General features: G+C 42.9%; 1 protein-coding gene across 7 annotated transcripts in view; it reads left to right on the plus strand.

The window, feature by feature from the left end:
- The first annotated feature begins 4,601 nt into the window (after positions 1–4,601).
- Positions 4,602–20,827, plus strand: part of SIK3 (SIK family kinase 3) — a 244,593-nt gene continuing 228,367 nt past the window's right edge. For 3 of the 7 annotated variants that reach the window (XM_053204065.1, XM_053204067.1, XM_027036590.2), the window contains exon 1: positions 4,609–4,905. In XM_053204065.1, the coding sequence (XP_053060040.1) occupies positions 4,633–4,905 (273 nt within the window). In that variant the 5' untranslated portion in view covers positions 4,609–4,632. Of the gene's footprint in view, positions 4,906–20,827 lie in introns of all 7 variants that reach the window. The other 4 variants (XM_027036584.2, XM_027036589.2, XM_027036586.2 and 1 more) reach the window with 2 other exon arrangements.

The following is a 20,827-nucleotide window of genomic DNA, read 5'->3' on the forward strand; positions in this document are numbered from 1 at the left end:
CGTCAGGAGAGATGTGAAGATGAAGGAAAGAGGGGAAAGATGGTTCTGGAGTTTCAGAGCCAGTGAAATAAAGAGCTTCTGTTAGAGGTACACCTTTGGAGTGCACCTTGATTTTCTGTGAAATATTGTGAATTCTCAGAATTTTAGGTACACTTATATATAAGAGAAAGTAAAGGACCCAAACATACCAAAATTTTAATTAATATTTGTTCAGTACCACTGTTTTCATTTAGGAGAAAGAAGCCAAGAAAAAAACTTTAATTGGTATAAATATTAAGGAGTTGATCACAGGGTAACTAAGTGTACCTTTCCTTAAGGAGCAGAACCTTTTGTGAAAAAAAGTTGTTCTGAGTGGATTTTCTTCTGTAGCAAATGTATTTTTCCATATAAAACCAAAGGTGTATCTACCCATGGAAAACACTGATCCTAAAAGATAATAGATACAGTCACATCTAAGAGTGCAGAAAATCTTAAAAAAAAAAAAAATCATCCTAAAGATTTTTTGGATGATCTAAAGGGTAATTAATCTAAAAATGCTTAAACCATATCCTAGAACATATGGAAAGTAATAAGGATAATGTTTTTAAGTTTTGGGTCGTGGCTTGAATGGCCCTGTTAAGAAGAAAACTATGAGCAAGCTGAACAGAAAATCCTTGACTGAAAGCTTATTCACCTTCTCTGAAGCCCCCTCCCCAAGATGTTTTATAGGAGGAGACTATGTACTTACTTTGGCTGCCTACACCTGTTTCTAGACACCCAGGGGGAGCATTTGGACATGACTAGGTTGACCTGGGATAGGAAGGGGAAAGGCAACAGGCTCCTGGCGAGGTGGTAACGCAGAACACACAGTCCTTGTGAAAAGAAGGCGCACATTCAGCTCATCCCAAGAACCAGGGCACGCTGAGTGTTTGGACAATGTGATCAAACAGTGCCCTGATTTCTACGTGAGGGCGGAATTTATAACTGGCTGATAATTCCCTCGTTTGGGAATATGGGACATGTAAATACGATATTGCCTTTGGCATACAAATTTTTTTTTTAAGTTACTTACAATGAATTTTATGAACTTTTAAAGTTTATTTATTTTGGGGAGAGAGAGCAAGCAAGCACACAAGCAGGGGAGGGGCGGGGGGGGGGGGGGGGACACAGAAGCAGGCTCCAGGCTCTGAGTTGTCAGCACAGAGCCCGACGCGGGGCCTGAACTCAGGGACTGCAAGGTCATGACCTGAGCCGAAGTCGGATGCTTAACTGGCTGAGCCACCCAGGCGTTCCAACGTATGAAATTTCTGAATAATGCCTCTGTGTCAACTGAATGTTCATATAATGTTGGCTTTTTTTTTTTTTTTTCTTGCCAGAACAGTAATAAGTTGGGCCAACATAAAGTGAGGGTTGGAATATCTTCAAGGCCCCGATGGCTCTGAGAATCTGTGGAGGTATGTTGTGAGGCTATAGTTTTCTTTCGGGTTGCTGGTAAACTGCCCTGCAGACTGGCTAAGAGAGCCTTTAAAATCGTAAAAGAATTAATGTATTACCTCCTACTGCTTATATCACTTGCTGGTCAGACCTTAGCTCAGAACTTTCACATCATTTCTAGAAGTGTCTAAGGGCCTCTCGTATCCATCAGGAACGCCTTGGTTTGCCCTTTCCAAATTCTAGAAACAAGACACAATGACATTAAGGTAGGAAATGTCTCATTTTCATCTCTTCATCTATCTTTGCTTTTCTAGAAAAGAGTGACTGACTGGGAGCTGGGTGGGGGCTAGGTCTCGTCCTCCTAGCTGGACTGCAGGGGGCTCTGAGAACTCAGCCCCCAGGCCACTCCTCTGAGTTGACAGCAGGGTAGGAACACACCTACCTACCTGTTTTCTAAAGTCAGCAGAAGCACGTAATAAATGGTAAGGCTCTTTGTGGGGCTACTTGCAAGTGAAGCCATCCTGGAGACTTCAGTCAGTTTGGTAGTGTGCTGTTTGTTGATATACTTTGGTGCCAGCTCTCTCGTGCTCTCAAGAACTCAAGTCCTCTTCCCTGGGTCTCTGCTGAGCTCAGTCACCTTGGGTTTCTGGAGAAACCATTTTTCTTACCAGCTCCTACCCTGACAGGGCTTGTAATCCAGTCGGGGAAGGACTCAGGTTCCAAAGGTACACTGCCTGGGCGTGAATTCTAGGTCTACCACTTTCTCGTTCTGTGGCCATGGCCAATTCCCTTAATCTCGCAGTGCCTCACTTCCCCTATTTGCAAAATGGGGATAGTAATATAATCTGTCCCATAAGGTTGTTTGGGGTTAGGTGAGTTCACTTACGTAAACTGCTTAACATAGCATCTGACAAATTGTTATTATTGACTGTGATTTTCTCCCCAAACCTACCTCAGTCTTAGTACTCAACAAATCCTTATGAAATGCATATGTCTAAACAGTTTTCCTTGTTTCTGATGATTTTTGTTGTTCACTGCCCTCCCCAATTTTCCATGTCCTTCTCACCAAAGAGGATTCTTCAGGGAGCTTTCTAGCCGGGCTTTGTCCAAGTCTCAACAGGACACACACCATCTACTGGCTTCCATCCATATAGGCAGGGAGCATAAAAGATCTAACACACAGCATACACATGATGGTCATTATTAGGGACAAGCACAATCTGCCTTTTTCTCTTTGGAAATTATACCCGTGCTCCACTTGCTAGTTTTTCCTCAGAGGCTTCTGGTTTTTGACACCCTCCAGAGATCACCAGAAGTTGTGGTGCTTGATATTACAATGATGTCTGTGAGTGGAGAAGAGGCTGTAAGGACACTAGTGAGCATGGTTTCGGTGCTGCTCCTGCAGCCTCCAGAATAAGAGCTCCTTTTCCCCTTGCCTTACCAGCTTGCTAAGGTTTCTGTTGCAACCCCCCCTCCCCAGAGAGATGGTGAAACTTCGACTCTGGGACCCAGCACTGAAGTTAATGTATAGCCCCTTATGGAGGCTGGTGAGTGAGGTCCTGAAGAGGTAAGAGAGGCTGGCCACACTCCATCATTTATCTGCAATTGAATGAGCTCAACCCAGGAAAGGGCTTAACTAGGGCAAGAAACTGAGGACCACTCCATCCTTATCCTTATGTGCTAATCAAGGAACCAATTACTGTTAATGGTGTTGGCAATTTGGAACCAGGGAACTGGTGCAAGACCATTGTGGGATGACCTCTCTGTCCCATCCCATCCCAGCCATTACTCACGATCAGACGGGGGACCATAGTGCTAGTAAACATCTACTGGTCAGAGAGAGCAAATATGTGCTCTCCTTCTCACACATTCAGGGTGCCCTGGGTGTCTGTGTTCAATACTGTACATGCAATGACCTGATGACACAGTTCTGCCACATAGAGAGACACAGAGGTGGCTAGATCAGGACCGCACTGAAGGAACACATTTAACTTTGGAGTGTTCAGTCTTGTCTCTTCCCCCCCCCCCCCCCCCCCCCAGCCTGCCAAAGACCGTCTTGTTTTCCATGGCCCAGAAGCCTATCCCTCCCATCCCCACCTAAAGCAGTTAAGCTAATCTACTTAATAAAAGCACTGGGACCAAGAAGGAAGGGAAACCTGGGAGCGAGTGAGGCGCCTTGGAGGATGTGGAATGCCAGATAACAGAGGGAGGAAGAAAAAAGAATATGAGATTTATTGCCGGAATTATAAATTTGATCACCTTTAATGTCCTTGGAGAGTCACTGGAAGGATGGAATTTTTATTTTACTATTTACTTATTTATTTTGCCCAACAGACGGTTTTGTCTTTACCCATGACGTGGCTCACTGGCCAACGTGCGCCTCTGCTCCATCAGGGTTATACAAGTGACAGAAATAGGACGCAGGCATCGGGACAGTCATCGAGCTATAGAATTGTTCAGAGACGGGGTGGGAGGAAGGAAAATGACGTAGCTTCTCTGGCCCTCACCCACTCAGTGACTGGAATGCATGTTTGGGCTGGTTTCTCCACCCTTGAACACTCAAATCCTCGTTTCCCCATTCCCCTCTACTGGGTGACAATTAGACGAGGTGGGTTTCGTTGGCAGAAGGAATTTTACTGAAGAATTCCCCTGCCTCGCTCCCAGCTTGGTTACAGTTTCTTCAGTGCTGTAGCTATTCCTGCCTTTGTGGCCTCCAGGGCTAAAGTGGGACAAGGCCGGTATTTTTGGTGATGAGGAAATATTTTGTTTTAAGGGACGCTGGGTGACTGCTGAACTGGGACAAAGGTCAGAGCAGGGGTCAGGTTAGCCGTTCCAGGGGCGACCGGGGGCTGGCCTCGGGCCCGGGCTCCCGAGCGCTGCGGCGGCGGCGGCGGCTAGGAACCGGCGGGCGCGCTCGCGGTGCCCACTGGCTCATCCCCGGAGGGGGGCACCCGGGAGCCGGCGCCAGAGGAGCGGGGCCCACGCGGGAAGGTCGAGCTCGCTGGTGAGGTCACGGTTGCCATGGCTGCGGGCAGTGACGCGCGTCGGCACGTGACGCGCGGTTGCCATGGCGCCGGGCCCCGGCGGCGCGGGCGCCCCGCCTCCCTGAGTGACGTCCGTCAGGCCCCCCCTCTTTTTCCCGCCCCCCTGCCCCCTCTCCCCCCGCCCCCCCTCCCCGCCGGCTCCCCGCGGGCCCGGGAGGTTTCACTGCACAACAAGATGGCGGCGGCGGCGGCGAGCGGAGCTGGCGGGGCTGCCGGGGCCGCAGCGGGGGGAGCCGGGCCGGCGGGCCGCCTGCTGCCTCCACCCGCCCCGGGGCCCCCGGCCGCCCCAGCTGCCGTGCCCCCGGCGGCTGGCCCGCCGCGTCCCCCAGCCCCGGCCTCCCGCGGGCCGGTGCCTGCCCGCATCGGCTACTACGAGATCGACCGCACCATCGGCAAGGGCAACTTCGCTGTGGTCAAGCGGGCCACGCACCTCGTCACCAAGGCCAAGGTAGTGGCGCGGCGGGAGCGGGCGGCTGCGGGGCTGCGCGGCCCGGGACCGGGGGTCCGAGAGTGGCGGGGGCAGGAGCGACCCCGCGACAGGGAGGCTCAGGGGTCGGCGCGGCGAGCGGGGCTCGGGGTGGTGGTGGGGAGCGTTGGGGATCGGGGAGACGGACGCGGAGGGGAGTGAGGAGGGGGCGAGCCGACAGAGGGAAACTCCGCGGCCGAGGGGGTCGTGGGGCGGGGGGAGACTTGAGCGCGGAGACCCTGGGGACCGAGAAGCCGGGGATGGGGAGGGGGTGCCCAGGGCTTTGCGGAGGGTAGTGGAAGGGGCGATTGGAAGGAAGAGGTTTGGAACTCTCACGGAGCCAGAGACTGTGAGCTGAGACGACTCTGGAAGCAGCAATTAGGAAATCCTAAGGGAATGAGGGCGGGGGGGGGGGGGGATAGGAAATGTGGACAGGAGGATGGGGGGAAGACGAGGGTAAACTGGCAGCCGGGGGAGTTAGGAGGGGAACAAGGACATGGACTAGGGGTGTGTGGTGGGTGCAGGGTGCTGGAAGATACGAGGGATCTGAGACCTTATGACAGATGCCAATCGGCGTTTGATCGTCTGAGACTGATGGGTTGGTAGCAATGGGAGCCCGAGGACAGACCACATTATCCGAGGAGGCGATGAAGAAAATGGGGAAATAAGGAGGAAAAAAAATTACTTTGCTTTTCCGCAGGAAGGGGCTCAGGGAACAGAGGCCCAGGGCGCCCCAGGTTCATGGTTGGCACTAGGTAATCAGGGGTTAAACAATTTGGGAGAACTGGGTTGCTGGTTATTTTTAGTTGCTGGAGGGTCTGGAATCATGGGCTTTATAGAGCCCAGGGTGGGCTCTCAGTGGTGGGGGGGAAAGCCTGGTGGGCTACTGAGGAGGTGTATGAGAAACCCAGACCCTGGAGGATTCCACTGGGCCCTTCGGTTCTCAAGGGATTTGTGGAGCTGTAGTAATGAAATTGGCCAAGGTCAATTAGGAAGCCATACAAGTATACATACACAGTTATACATAGAAGATTTTTTTTTTTTTTTTTTTTTTTTGAGGAAACGGGTAGCACTTTCTTTCCTGTAGCTTTCTTCATTGGAAATACTGGAATCGAAGTCATCAGGAGAAATCTTTGGGTTTTGATAGGACCCACAAAGCCTATTTGTACTCCAGATTTCTTTCTTTGCTCAACCTCTCACTTGAATGAATACTTTCAGTGTAGTCATTCATTATATTTAAAACTGCACTTTGTGTTTCCCCTCAACCCGGGCTAATGAAGAACCCTTACAGCTGCTGCTGCTTCCTACCAAAGCCACATCAATTCCTCACCTTCTCAGCCTAGCCCCTGCTTATCATCACCTACGTGGTTGTTGCTTTTATGGCAATTGCTTGTTTTTAGAAGCCAGTAGCTCATCTAGGCCTTCTCTCCTGCTCACTTACACCCTGAAGTTCCTTTTTCCCTCCTTTCTGTCAAAGCCTGCAGGGGGCCTTTTTTTTTTTTTTTTTTTAAACCAGGGTGGCAGGGTAGGTGGCTGTGGAAAATTGATTGGTCAGTTTCACTTCCTCTGGGGGGCCCCCTTCAGCTTTTTTGTCAGTTTTTATCAGAGGGCCTCAAGTCTGCAGGTCTGGGCTGAATGAGGTACCAAAGTCCAGGGTTCTCTGATGTCCCTGGCAGACCCTGAGGGGGACTAGACTCAGCCAAGCTTGGGTGCATCTCTGTCCAGTCCCCTCTCCCCGCCAGGTGCTTACAGTTCTGTTGACTGTTGGCTAAGCCAAAGTTGTGTTTATAAACAGCCCTAGTCGTTCCAGAGCTTTGTTCCTTGTTTCAGGATTTCCTTTTTTGATTTTATTTTTCTCCCTTTCCCCTCTCTTCTCAGTAATCACATTGAGGTCCTGTGATTATTTTGCTCTGACCTCTAGGGGATGGACTCCATGAATTTAATTGGTTGCCTGGTTTATGGTATCTGTGATTTAAAGAATTTTGTGTCCTCCAGCCCTTGGATACACCAAAATATTGATAAAATAGTCTGCGACAGACAGGGTTGTATGTTTTTGTAAACGTAATTGCAAACAGTTGATTCTTGGCTTTATGTATAAAAGAGACGTTTCTGTCTTCAGTAGTCAGCAAAGCCAGTGGCTAATTATGGCTGATCTGCTTGCTTTCTAATTTTCCTGTGTGTGTGTGTTTCTTGGTTTTTCTCTGAGGCCTTGGTATCCTTTAGGACTGCAGCATCTTAAACATTAGCTTGTTTATAAATGGGTGTCACTGTTTATGTTGGTTTTCATCTTTGATCATTTGTGGTATGCAGTTATGTAATTCGTATGTATGGAAATATTCGAAATCCTGAATGAGGCTGAATTGGCTTGGACAATGAGTTGCATGTGTGAGGGGACCACACCAGCACTCATTTGTGTTTCTGTAGTAGTGTGCAATTTCCTAGTTACAGTTACAAGCGCCCTATCTTTTGCTGCTTAAATTACTCTGACGAAGTGAGTGAAGCTTAATTCACAAGGAGTTGTCATGTGCTCTGGGTGAGCGATGAGCATATTTTGGCCTGCTCCATGGTTATCTGAATCCACTTTGGAAGGGATTCTTAAATGCTGACAGCTTAGATGTGCCTAACAGCTGTTGACATACAGTACGATGGCCTAGTAAGGCCATGATTTGGTTATATAATGGCGAGGAAGGTGCCTAGGTACTGGTAAATGCAGGAGCTGCTGTTTCAGTAACTCAGAGAAACAGATTTTTCTCTCCCCGTGCACTGCAGCGTTTATCTTACTCCTGCAGTAAGGTCACTTGGAGCCCAAGAGAGCTATTGTTTTTTTTTTCATGTCTTTCTAGAATCTATAATTTTCTTCTTTCATCTTTTAGAGGTGCATGATTTTTTTTTTAATTCTTTCTCCTTTTCCCCCTGTAGGCCACTGGATGGTCTGGGTTTTACATAAAACCATCTTGAACAATTAGACTCTGGTAATTCAGAAGGTATCTGTGTTGGTTGAAGGAGGGTAGGTCATACATGCTTTCTGAACTTCAGGGAGGTATTTATGATCTATTTTTTCTTCCACACACTGCCCATTCCAAGGACTAAGAGGCTAAAAAGTAAACTTCATTTATTGACTAAGCTGCCCTCCGTGCAACAATAAGTGGTAAAGCTGGCTCTTTCCCAGGTTCTCTTAACTCTCAAACCTCCTGGAGTAGGACCCCGGGCTGAATAAAATCAGTAGAGAAAAGGAGATGTTTTCCTGTTATGTTGTGGGTGACTTATGCAGCCCAGCAGTGGTGAGCTCAGACTGAGTTACTGTTAGCACTGCGGTGCTTGGGGCATCACTGCGGTGCAGTTACCAGGAGAGAACGTTCATCTGTGACATACTTTGGTCAGCAGCTCACCCTGGCTGTCTTTGTCCTATCTTCTTTTTTGTTTTCTTTTGGAGAAAGAAAATTTTTTTTTTCTTTTGTTGAAGGCTTGGTCTGAGATTCTCTGGCTCTCTTCTTTTGGTAGGACACCGTAAAGTATTAAAGACATTAAAAAAAGATTCTCTGCTTCCAATTTGCTTATAGGCTGTTCCCGGTGCCTGATTATACCTTCACTCGTTGGATGAGTGGGGACAAAGAGTAGATCTGTGTTGTGTTTTAAAAATGTACACGTGACTATAAAAGTCATTGGTCAAATACTTATAAAATGTCCTTTCAGCAAATGTGTATCACTTGCTTGTTACTGGTTTGTAGTTAAGAGGTTGGGCTTTGGATAAGGCTGCCTGGGCTTGGATCCTCTACTCCTTAGCATGATCTTGGGTAAATTGTTTAACCTCTCTGTGCTTGGATTTGCTCACCTGTAAAAATGAGATGATGGTAGTACGTGCCTCACAGGTTGGGGTTAAATTAGATAATATATGGGATGTGGAGATTAAATAAGATAATATATGGGATGCTATTGGAATATGCCTGGCATGCAGTAGGGATACGGGAACTATCATCGGCAGCTGTGGTAACAGATGCGTGGGGCATAGCCCCTCTTCTTCTGCCTTTTACCCATTTGGAACAGTTCATGAATGCACATGCCGTTCATGCAGGTAGATGCCACCTTCGTGATACGCTTTTAGGGCAAAACAGGTTGCTGTTATTTCAGATGCCACTTTGTGATACTGGGGTTGAGCTCCTGTGTACTGTGGGCTAATTTCATGAGATTGACATTTTAAAACATGATTTTCCATTAGTTTCCATTTTTTTAAACTAATCTCTATGCCCACTGTGGGGCTTGAACTCACAACCCCGAGATCAAGAGTCGCACACTCCGCTGACTTGAGCCAGCCAGGCGCCCCTAAACTTTTTTTCTTTTAAAGCAATTGTGAGACTTGTCTGCCGAAAACTGACACTGGCTTTTGCTTTGGGCCGCCCCGGATTTTCAGTGTGTTTGTGTAACGACTCCTAGTTACATTGGTGATGGAACAGAGTTTCTTTGAGTATACTTTCCTCCCAGAGATTCACCTAAATTTGGTGGAGGATATGAAGAAGTGTTCCTGCAAGCTGAAGGATGCATTCGCATTTGGGTACAGAGGGTGCTACTTAGAAGACCAAGGTCAGGATTCTTCACTTTAGATATTACACAGAGAAAACATTTTGCCCCATGACCCCATTCCAAATGCTGAGCAGCCGTGACACATCTGTGTGCTGTGTGGTTTAGTGCAAACTCATTTCCATGAAAAGAGCAACTCAGAGTGGGAAGTGGTATTATTTTCACTTCTAAGGAGGAGTGTAATGAAGCAGAGTAGATGATGCTTACACTCATTAGATGGCCGAAAGCAAGACTCATTGGTAAATAGAAAAGAGAATTGTATCAAAAAGGAAATGAAAGCAAGGTTGCATTAGATACCTTTGAGGAGGATAGTTCCATCTTTAGATAATCTAAAAATGACTATTGAAAGATGACTGACTTCATTTTGATGCAGTTGTGATGGGGTTACTGACTTTGCTGAAATTTTGTGAAGAGCTAAGATTGATTTGGACTGGTTTCTCCAGAGTCAAAATACCAGTGTTCCACTTTCAACATCAAAGCTGTTTATTTTAACATTCTGACTTTGGTGCCAGCTCCCTAGAAAGTCATAGATCTGGCTCAAGCCAGAGGTGCCCAGACTAGTTATTTCTGTGCCAGAAGTGCTGTTTTCATTTTCCAAGCATCAATCTGGCGAATGTTTTCTAGTTCACGGCATAAGAGAGAACAAAATGGATGCTTTGAAGAGAAAAAGAAATGCTCTCTGCTCACCAGAACCTCTATAATTCTAAAAAACGTCAAAAACATCTTTGCACAGGGATGGAGCCTTTGCCTTATCCATCCATTCACTTGACACATAATTGCTGAATCCGAATGTGGGGTCAGGTTCTATCCTAGGCTCTTGAGTACACCAATAACAAGGAAGAGAAAAAGCCCCTTGCCTTCTTGAAGCTTACTTTCTGATGCAAGGAAACAGACAAGAAAGATGGAAACACACAACTTCATACAGTGATGAATACAGTGAGGAAAATTGTGCTGCCTCAGGTGGAGTTCTCAAGGAAGCCCTTTCCAAGGTGATGATATTTGAGCTGACACCTGAATGATGAGAAAAAGCCAGCCTAGGAAGGTTTAGGAGACAGAATTTTCAGTGCAGAAGGAATGGCAAGGGCAACAGTCTTAGGATGGAAATGAACTTGGTTTATCCAAAGATTAGACCCAAGGTCACGGTGACTAGAGCCTAGTGAACAAGGAGGAGGGTGGCTGTTTTATGGAATTGGATATGAAATGGGATTGGCATCAGAGGATATCAAAGTAGAGCTCTGGTATCATCTGATCAATGATTTTAAAAATCCATGCTGGTTATTTTATGGTTAAGGGTAAAAATGCTTTTTCTATTGCATTTCTTCAGATGGGGGCAGCGTTCAGTTTTAACAGCTTACATGCTTTCGCACCTATAAGAGAATGACATACATTTTGCATATAAAGTAAACATGATCAGCCAATAATACTTGCTGATTTGGGGGGGGGGGTGGCACACATACAAAATCTTAGACATGTTTCAACTCTTTCTTTTCCAGAGTCTAGAAAGGTGGACAGCATGAAATTTAGAATCTTAGGCTTTTAGGGACTATTAACTAGTTCAGGCCAATTTTCTATTAGAATCTTGTCTTTCTGTGGTATCTTCTATCCCCCCACCGCACCATTTGCCCAGAATCTGACAGCTAGTTAATGGTGGAGTTGGAATTAGAATCCAGGCATCCCTATTCCTAGTTAACTCTACTCTGATTCACCCAATCATAGAAAACATTGTCTTTGCCCTCTTGATCTTTTATTAAGGGAATAAGATGTACCTACTGACTAAAGTCTAAGACATTTATCATTTCTAGTACAAAAAACTCCAAAACGAGATACCATGATAAGAGGAAAAATTTCCAAGTAGGGAGGAAGGGTAAGTATACCAACACTGTATTTCACCTGTCCTTTGGCATTATTTCACTCTGTGACTTCTGCCATGCACCAGTAGTCCTCCATGGGACCATTGCTTTGCCTTTGAATCCTACTGAGATACCACTTGGTGCCCCCTTGACTTGACTGAGGCATCAAAAAAGCCTTTCAGAAAAACCAAACCAAAACAAACCCCCCCCCCCCAAAACCCTTTCCAAATACTAAGGAAGTAAAAAAGGAAAGCAGTGAACACAGAAAAGGCAATGACCATAAACACAGTCTGCCTTATATAGTTTTCTTTCACCACTATATCTAGCTTACTCCGAGGGAATATGAGTAATTATACTTCTGCTCTGTTGGTCTGGGCTGGTCTGGTCTGGTCTGTTTTTGAAAGTACCTTTCTGAGATGGACTCCTTCCTTACCAGATCACTACCAATTTCTAGGGCATGGTGCCATCTTTTAACTCAGTAAGAGAACTGGTCACCAGGATACATACCCTTGATGACACAGGTGAGGGCCAAGAGAACCAGTTATCTAGGGCTCCTCTTACGTGGTTCTACTCTCTGGTCCACAAGCTATGCCTGTTCCCTAGGTGAATCACCTCAAGCCTCAAATGAGTCCCTGACCCCTCTAATAGTGAGTACCTTGGTCCCTTTTGGCATAGAACAGTTATCCTGTCTCAGACCGATAACATCCAGAGAATGAAAATGATAGACATCCTCATGCACTTTTGTCCTAATGTAATAAGTAATTGTTAAATAACTGACCCAGGCAATGTCTTTGAGAAGCCTCAGCAGTCTTGGATGAATTAGCTTGAAAGGGCTTGTTTTGGATATGTTCAGAATAAAATTCCTTCAGCTACTACCAAACTGTTGGATGAGCTATGGTGAAATTACGTTTAGGAATATACTTCTGTTTATGAGGGGTGTGATCCATTGAAGACAAGAAGTTTCTGGCTGCTACATATTTCATGTGAGAATTTGGTTTGTCAGAAAGGTAGGAATCAGATTATGAATACTCAGCTTCATTTCCTAGAAACTGAAAAGGAGTGAGAAATATACCCATTGCCTGTTTAAGCTTGTCCGTGTGGGCTGTGCTCACTCACTTGGATACTTTTGGTTCTTATCTTAAACTATATTTAGGTTCTGATTAGAAAGTTCTGAGAAATTTTCAAATTTCTGCTTAGTTTCAGCTCTTAGTATTTCAGCTTTATTTGCCAGCAGTGTGCCTAACTTATTGCTCCCTACAGAAGAATTGGATGTGAAAATTGAGGTTAGCTAATCACATTTCTTTTTTTTTTTTTTAGTTTCTTTACTTTGAGAGAGAGCTGGACTGAGCTGGGGAGGGGCAGAGAGAGAGAGAGAGAGAGAGAGAGAGAGGGGGAGAGAGAGAAAATCCCACGCAGGGTTCAGACTCATGGACCTCGAGATCATGACCTGGGCCGAAATTAAGAGTTGGATGCTTAACTTACTGAGCCACCCAGGTGCCCCAGCTAATCACATTTGTTGAGACTGAATTTTTTTGCGAACAAATTTTTCCTTCCATCCATCCATCCTGTGAACTTTTGAAAAATTAATTGTCAAAAACCAGGAACGGATGATACATGGCACAAAATTCGAAAAGTACAAATTTATATATGAGGAAGTTAAGTCTGCCTGCCACCCCAGTACTCAGCCACACAGTTTTTTAGTCTTGTTTCAGAAATCTTCATTAAGCACTCCTCTGTATCAGTCCAAACGCTGGATGCTGTTTGTGACATGCTCGAAATTTCTAAAAATAAATTTACTTAAAAAAAAAAAAAAGAAAATATCTAACTTTTAATGCATGTTAGGAGGCACAGTGTGATCATGTAAGCTCACGAGGGAAGGGATTTTAATCTGTTTGTTGCTGTATTCTCAGTGTCTGCTGCAATGCCCGTAAATACTCATGTAGTGAATGGGTATCAGGATTAAAAAAAATGGAAGCTGAGTTTGTTTTATACTCATAACACTTTTTAGAGTACATCTTAGAATTTTACTACTGAAATTTTCCATCTCCAGTTAAGATGTTAAAGGAAAGTAATTGTCTATTTTGTTTTTTGTTTTTTTTTTTTTTTTCTTCACAAATATCTGAGTGAGGAGATTTCACAAGCTTTCTGGGCAAGTAATTATTTTTGGCATATCTCAAACTTTCATTATTAGTATATCTAAAATCAATCCTGCAATTTAAGTTCTAGTCCTTTCCTTTAAAGGGAACGTTCTTTTATATGCAGGCTCCCAATGGGTTATTTCCTTGAGAAGGCTCCATGGTGGTACATTCAGTGTAGTATAGTCAGCCAGGGCCTTGTTTTCTCTCTTCTGCCTCAGAGCAGACTCACCACACTGTCTTGGGCTGTTAGCACTTTCTGACATAACTTTCAAGTATTTGTTGTTCTTTTTTTTTTTTTTTTTTTTATCCTAAGTGATCTGATTGAAAAACAAAACAAAACTTTTCTGTCACTGGCTTTTAACTTGAATGGGTTACTTTTAATGGCCCTTTCCTTTCATGGACTAATTCAACTAGTATTTGTTGTGTCACCTGTATGCAAAAAGTAGCAGCTCTCGGTACTGGAAGACAAGAGGATAAATTCTATTCCGGTCAGGGTAGACTGTAGGTGAAGTTAAAGGAGCAATTCAATGCTTACAGCCCAAACCTGATAGGGGAGGAAGAGGTGTTAAGCATAGATTCTCTTACTGCAGCCCAATTGCTTATTATTATTACTGGGCTTTCTTCTATCACTTGGCCCTGTTCCCCCCCCCCCCCCCGATTATAAAAGTAATTTATATCCATGGAAGACATTTGGGGGGAAAACTCAGGAAATTATAAAGAAGCAAAGGGAAAAAGATCACCCTAATCTTGTCACCTAGAGGCAGTAGTCATTAATATTTTAAGATATGTAATTGGGATCATATTGCTGTACTATTTTATTCCTTTTCTCATCATTAGAAACTGTAAACATCAATTTTAATGCGTGTATACTTCTCCATTATCAGACTACTGTCATTTTTTGAAATTTTTTTCATAATTGAAGGTCCTTCCCAGTTTTTCGCTACCAAATTTGCTGTGATGCCCATTTTTGCCCACGAGTCTGATGCATTTCACATTTTTTGCTCAGGATACATTGTTGGAAGTGAAATGTCTGAGTCAGAGGGTACACATGTTTTCAAGACGCTTGATACCTGTGTTGCCACATTGCTTTCTCGAAAGGTTGTGCCAGGCTTAGCCTCCCCAGCATGTATGAGGAGGCCTTCTTTCTTTATCTTGTTTTTAATGTTTATTTACTTATTATGAGAGAGAGAGTGCAAGTGGGGGAGGGACAGAGAGAGGGAGAGACAGAATTCCAAGCAGGCTCTGCACTGGTGTGGAGCCCACCATGGGGCCCAGTCCCACAAACTGTGAGATCGTGACCTGAGCCGAAATCAAGAGTCGGACGCTTAACCGACTGAGCCACCCAGGGGCCTCTGTAATTTTAGTATTTTAATTTAAGATATATATAGACATTCACTAATCTTTTTAAAAGTGTTTATTCTGGAAAATTTCAAACATAAACAAAAGTCGAGAGACTAGTATAATGAACCCCCGTGGACTCATCACCCAGCTTATGCTGTTACCACCTCATGGCCAATCTTTCATCTGTACCCCTTCCCAATTCTTTCTAGTTTATTTTGAAACAAATTATAGAATCCTATAATTTTATCTGTAAATATTGGCATGTATCTGTAAATGAGGATTCTTTTTAAAAAAAAATAACCTCAAGACCACTATCCTACCTAAAACAACAGTAATTCCTTAGTGTCATTAAATATCAAGTTAGTGTTAAGATTTCCCTGGTTGTCACATATACATATTTTTTTCTTTTTTTTTTAACTAGTTATTTGTTTGAATCACAGTCTCCATGAGGTCCATACATTGTAATTGATGTCCCTTAAGTTTTTGTTTTTGTTTTTAATTTGTTTGTTTTACTCTATAGGTTTCCTCTCCTTCTCTTTCTCTTCGCAATTTAAGAAACACATTCACTAGCTAATCTTTTGATGTAGGGCCAAGGCCTTTCTTGGTGTATTGATGTCTTGATTGGAGTTCCTTCATCTTGTTTGCATTAAACATACCCAGAGTTTATCATCTTTGATTTCCAGTTTGTTTTGCTTTTTTAAAGCAGAGCATGAATTTAAAGGCATTTGTGAAGCAGTATGAGCACAGGATCCCTCTTGAGTTTTATGATTCCCTCCCCCCGCCAGTCTTTTACATCTGTTTCATCTACATCTAATTTGACTTTACCAAGTCTCTTTAAGCATTCAACTTAGTTTTCATAGAAACATGCCTTTCTTTCCTCCCTGATTTCACATGACTAGTAACAAGAGCACCTGGTATAAATAGGTTTGGGGGAAGACACAACTCTTAGTAAGCATGCATCTCCATGGGTGGAAGCAGAAAGATGGAGAGGTAGAGTGGCTATTCATTGGGGCCAGTTTGCATGCTGGGGTACCAGTGGCTTCCCAGAGTGAAGGGGAAGCATTGGTTATTGGGGCAGGTTGGTTGAGTGGAGGTGGGTTAAGAGAGCTTCTGCACTAACATAAAATTATAAATAAGGGGAGGTTGTTAGCAGTTTGGGGACAAGACATTTTATAGAATCTTTTATTCAAAGCGTATACTTCAGGGTGGTATTTTTGTCCACTTCTGTTAGAGTTTGCGTGAACTGAATTGAATTTGATCATGGGCCAGCGATGTTAAAATTTTGGTGAGGAAACAGCCAGACTCCCTAGTTTAAAAGGTTTATATGTGTTCACTGCCAGTGTAGTGTTCCATGGAACAAGTTGACATTTTCATGTAGTAAGTTGTTTTCTGTTCCTGGCAAAAGAAATCTTGGTTCATATGCCACAAGAAACAGAATTGTTTTTATTGTGAAAGGCAGGAGCAGAGATGTGTGTTTCTTATTTGGATTAGATGGGCACCTGCAGGATTTCTTCTTTCTTTCTGCTTCCTGCCTCCTGTTGTCCTTCCTTCTGTCAAAATGTTCATTAGAATGTTGCATAAAGCAGTGTTCGGACAATAGATGAGTTTTTTTTAGTAGCTCATTTTTCCAAATCCTCAAAATAATGTTTTTAGTGATTGCATGTTCTTGGCTTACTTTCCATTTCTACATCAACAGTGATATTGTTATTCTAGTCAAATGGGACAGTTGTATTCCAGCAATGATCTCTGTGTGTAAGTCAGCTGCAGAGACACCACGTTCATATATTAGACCTAAATATTTTATCTGTATAGAGTAGTTCTGGTACATAATCGAATTTGAGCGTGGTTCTTTCGGATCTCCTTAAAGGGTTTTACATCCCTTGAGAATAAAGTAACTAGTTTGAAGCGTGTCGCTCGTTGGCCCCTTGGACACATGCAGAAGGGTGGCCAATGATTTCAGCCTGCTGCCTCTTCTGATCTCATTTTTCTTCTTCCTTTTCAGTCAGCAGCTGCATCCAGTGCCCTGATCTAATTGAGCTCTTAGTAAAAGGGGTACTGTTATACTGAGTCACAACGTCTTATATCAAGGGCGGCGGGGGGGGGGGTTAGATGTTTTTTTTTTAGGTCAGGACTCCATCTTGGAGTTACATTAAATTTTAAGACCATATTTCAGTTGTGTTACCTAAATTTCTCTTCCTTTTCTTATGCTAGTACTTGTGTTTTCTGCTTTTTCAGCTCTTTGGGGAACCTTATTGGCCCATCAAAATTGCCTGAGGCAGTCTTTAGCAATGAATTGAGCATTAGTGTGGAAGTCCAGGCACATGTTGGCAGATTTAATTTTTAATAGCTAGCAATTTTCTTTGGCCAAATCACTTAACCTCATGGAGCTTCCAGTTTTGTTTTGTTTTGTTTTTTTTGTATATATATATATTTTAAGAGCTTTACTGAGATATAATTCACATGCTATACAATTCACTCAATTGAGTGTTTTTAGTATACTCACAGAGTTGTGCAGCCATCAGCACAATTTTAGAACGTTTTCATTCCCCTTAAAAAAAATGGCATATACCAGTTAGCAGTCATTACCCGTTTCCTCAGCCCTAAGCAACCACTAATCAGTTTTCTAGATTTGTCTCTTCTGGACATTTCATAGAAATAGAATCATACAAAATACGGCCTTTTGTGTCTGGCTTCTTTCACTTAGCATAGTGTCTTCAAGGTTCATATATGTGCTAGCAGAGATGAATGTCAGAATTCAGAATTTCATTACTTTTTATGGCCAAATAATATTTTTCTGCATGGCTAGACTGCTCTTGGTTTATCCGTTCGTGAACTGATGGGCATTTGCATTGTTTCTACTCTGCCTGTTGTGAGCAATGCTGATATGAACACTCACATACAAGTTTTCGTGTGGACAAATGTTTTTATTTCTCTGGGGTGTATATACTCAAGAGTGAAATTGCCCGATCATGTAGCTCCATCTGCAACTTTTTGAGGAATTGCCAAACTGTTTTCCAAAATGGCTGTTCCCATTTTACATTCCCACCAGCAATCAGTGAGGGTTGCACTTTTTCTACATCCTCACCAGAACTTTTAATCCGGCCATCCTAGTGGATATGAAGTGGTATTTCATTGTGGTTTTGATTTGCATTTTCCTAATGACTGTTGGTGTTGAGCATCTTTTCATGCACTGATTGCTGATTTGTAGATCTTTGGAGAAGTGTCTATTTAGATTTTTGCCTGTATTTTTGTTGGGTTATTTGTCTTTTTGTTGTTGAGTTGTAAGAATTCTTTACGTATTCCGGATACAAGTTCTTTATCAGATGATTTACAAATATTTTCTCCCGTTTTTTGGGTTGTCTTTTCACTTCCTTGATGGTTTTGTTAGTAGCACAAAAGTTTTTAATTTTGATGCGCTTGTTTCTTTCTTTTTTAATTTTTTAAAATGTTTTTATTTATTTTTGAGAGACGGAGAGAGAGTGAGCATGGGGGAGGGGCAGAGAGAGATGGAGACATGGAATCCAAAGCAGGGTCCAAGCTCTGAGCTGTCAGCACAGAGCCTGACACGTGGCTCGAACTCATGAACCATGAGATCATGGCCTGAGCTGAAATCGGACACTGAACTGACTGAGCCACCCAGGCGCCCCTGATGCACTCGTTTCTTAATTTATAAGGTTATTCTAACTCTGAAATTATATGCTCTGTTGTGAATATTTTCTTCTATTTTTTCTCATTCTCTTCCTTTCTCCTACTTTCAAATAGTTCTCCCTTTTCCAGGACATTTTGTAGCCTCAAAGACTTTAAAAACATCCGTGTATCTATCTGATACATGTGTCTTATGAAATAAGCAAACTTTACAAGTATATGACATAGGAAGTAGTAGTTCCCTTTCTTCAGAGAAAATAGAGAGAGAGAGAGAGAGAGAGAGAGAGCGAGCAAGCAGTGGAGAGGGGCAGAGGGACAGAGGGGGAAAGAGAGAATCTTAAACAGGCTCCATGCCTACCTAGCGTGGAGCCTGATGTGGAGCTTGATCCCAAGACCCTGGGATCATGACCTGAGCTGGAATCAAGAGTCAGATGCTCAACTGACTGGGCCACCCAGGAGCCCCATTGTTAACATTTTATAACCAGATTTTCCTATTCACGTGTTAACATTTTATGTTTTTTTTTTTTATTAAAAAGGGATCATACCACACATCCAGTTTGTTACTTATTTTTTAATTTGAATAATCTATCTCTGATATTCTCCCATGTTAGTACATTTTGCTCTAGTTTCAGTCTTTTTAATGGCTGCCGAGTATTCCATTTTATGGATACACTACAATTTATTTGTTATACCCTATTGGTAGATTTAATGTTGTTCCCAGCTTTTATTATTTTTTATTACAAATTATAACTGTTAGCCTCTCTGCACATGTGTATTTGCACACTTATGCTAGTGTTTCTATTTCATTTATTGCTTTGCATTATTTAATACTCAAAAGACTCAGACTTAATTTTTAAAAATAAAAATGTTAAATGCGTTTTTATCGGGTCCAGCTTAGAGTAGAGGTCCCAAAAGTTATGTTTTCTTTTCCATTTTGATATATACGGTGCTAGGATCTCCTTTTGAAACTAGGTTCTTCATTCTCGCAGTAATTTAATACAGTAATTCACTAGAAGAGGGATGCCTGCTTCGAAGTATGAATGCTTCAGGTTTTAAACGTTGCCAAGCTGCCCTCCAAGAAAGGCCGAGCTAATTCACTGCACTCAAGAGTGTACCACAGTGCTCTCTCTGTTCTCTTTAACACTGGCAACCAGCCACCTTTTTAGAGAGCCAATCTGACAGGTAAAAAAATATTATTTTAGTTTATACTTATTTATTAGCAAATTATTTAATTTGCTGCTTGGCCATTTGTATTTTCTTATTGGAATTGTTTGTGTCCTTTGTCTACTTTTCTTTTCTTTTTTAAATGTTTATTTATTTTTGAGAGAGAGAGGGAGACTGAGAATCTGAAGCAGCCCGAGGCTTAAGCCTGAGGTGGGGCTTGAACTCATGATCCCTCAAACTCACAATCTGTGAGATCATGACCTGAACTGAAGTTGGATGCTTCACTGACTGAGCCACCTAGTTGCCCCTTTTGCCTACTTTTCTATTGGGCTTTATGGCCTTTCCTCAGTATTGTGCAATAGCTTTTTGAATATTAGGGAAATTGGTTATCTCTTAAAATTTTACAGATTGTTTTTGGGTTTGTCGTTTGGATTTATGTGTGTAGTCAGGTTTTCCTGTTTTTTTGCTTTATGGCTTCTCATACAGTTTCTGTTCTCATTCTAATGAAAAAAAATTTTTTACCCATTTTTTCATCGAGTACTTTGATGGCTTTATTTTATTTATTTTTTTAATTTTAATTTTAATTTTTTTTTCAATATATGAAATTTATTGTCAAATTGGTTTCCATACAACACCCAGTGCTCATCCCAAAAGGTGCCCTCCTCAATACCCATCACCATCACCCACCCTCCCCTCCCTCCCACCCCCCATCAACCCTCAGTTTGTTCTCAGGATGGCTTTATTTTTAAATTTAGATCTTTGCTTAACATGGAATGTATTTTGGTGTGAACCGAATGAGAAGGGATCAGGGAATTTGCTGGAGTTGTGATTTTACATTTATTTTTGTGGTTATTAATAGCTTTCTTCTCTTGCTGGACTGTAAGCTCCTTGAGGGCAATGATTATGTAGTTTTTTTCTCCTCCCTTGTTCTTATTTTCAGTGTTGAGCACAGTGCCTGCCTCATGCCAGGCCTTCCATTTACTGAATGAATGAACCTTTTTCTCCAGATACCTAGCTTATTGTCTCATCACAGTTTCTTGAGGAATTATTTCTTTCCTGATGTCTTTCCTTTATCTATAAAATCTCCACATGCTGGTTATGTTTCTAAGCTCTTTTATTTTTTTATTTCTTATTTTTAAGTTCTTTACTTATTTATAGAGAGAGTGTGCATGTGTGGGGGCAGGGCAGAGA

The sequence above is a fragment of the Acinonyx jubatus genome, chromosome D1, assembly GCF_027475565.1.
Source record: "Acinonyx jubatus isolate Ajub_Pintada_27869175 chromosome D1, VMU_Ajub_asm_v1.0, whole genome shotgun sequence".
Classification (NCBI taxonomy): domain Eukaryota; kingdom Metazoa; phylum Chordata; class Mammalia; order Carnivora; family Felidae; genus Acinonyx; species Acinonyx jubatus.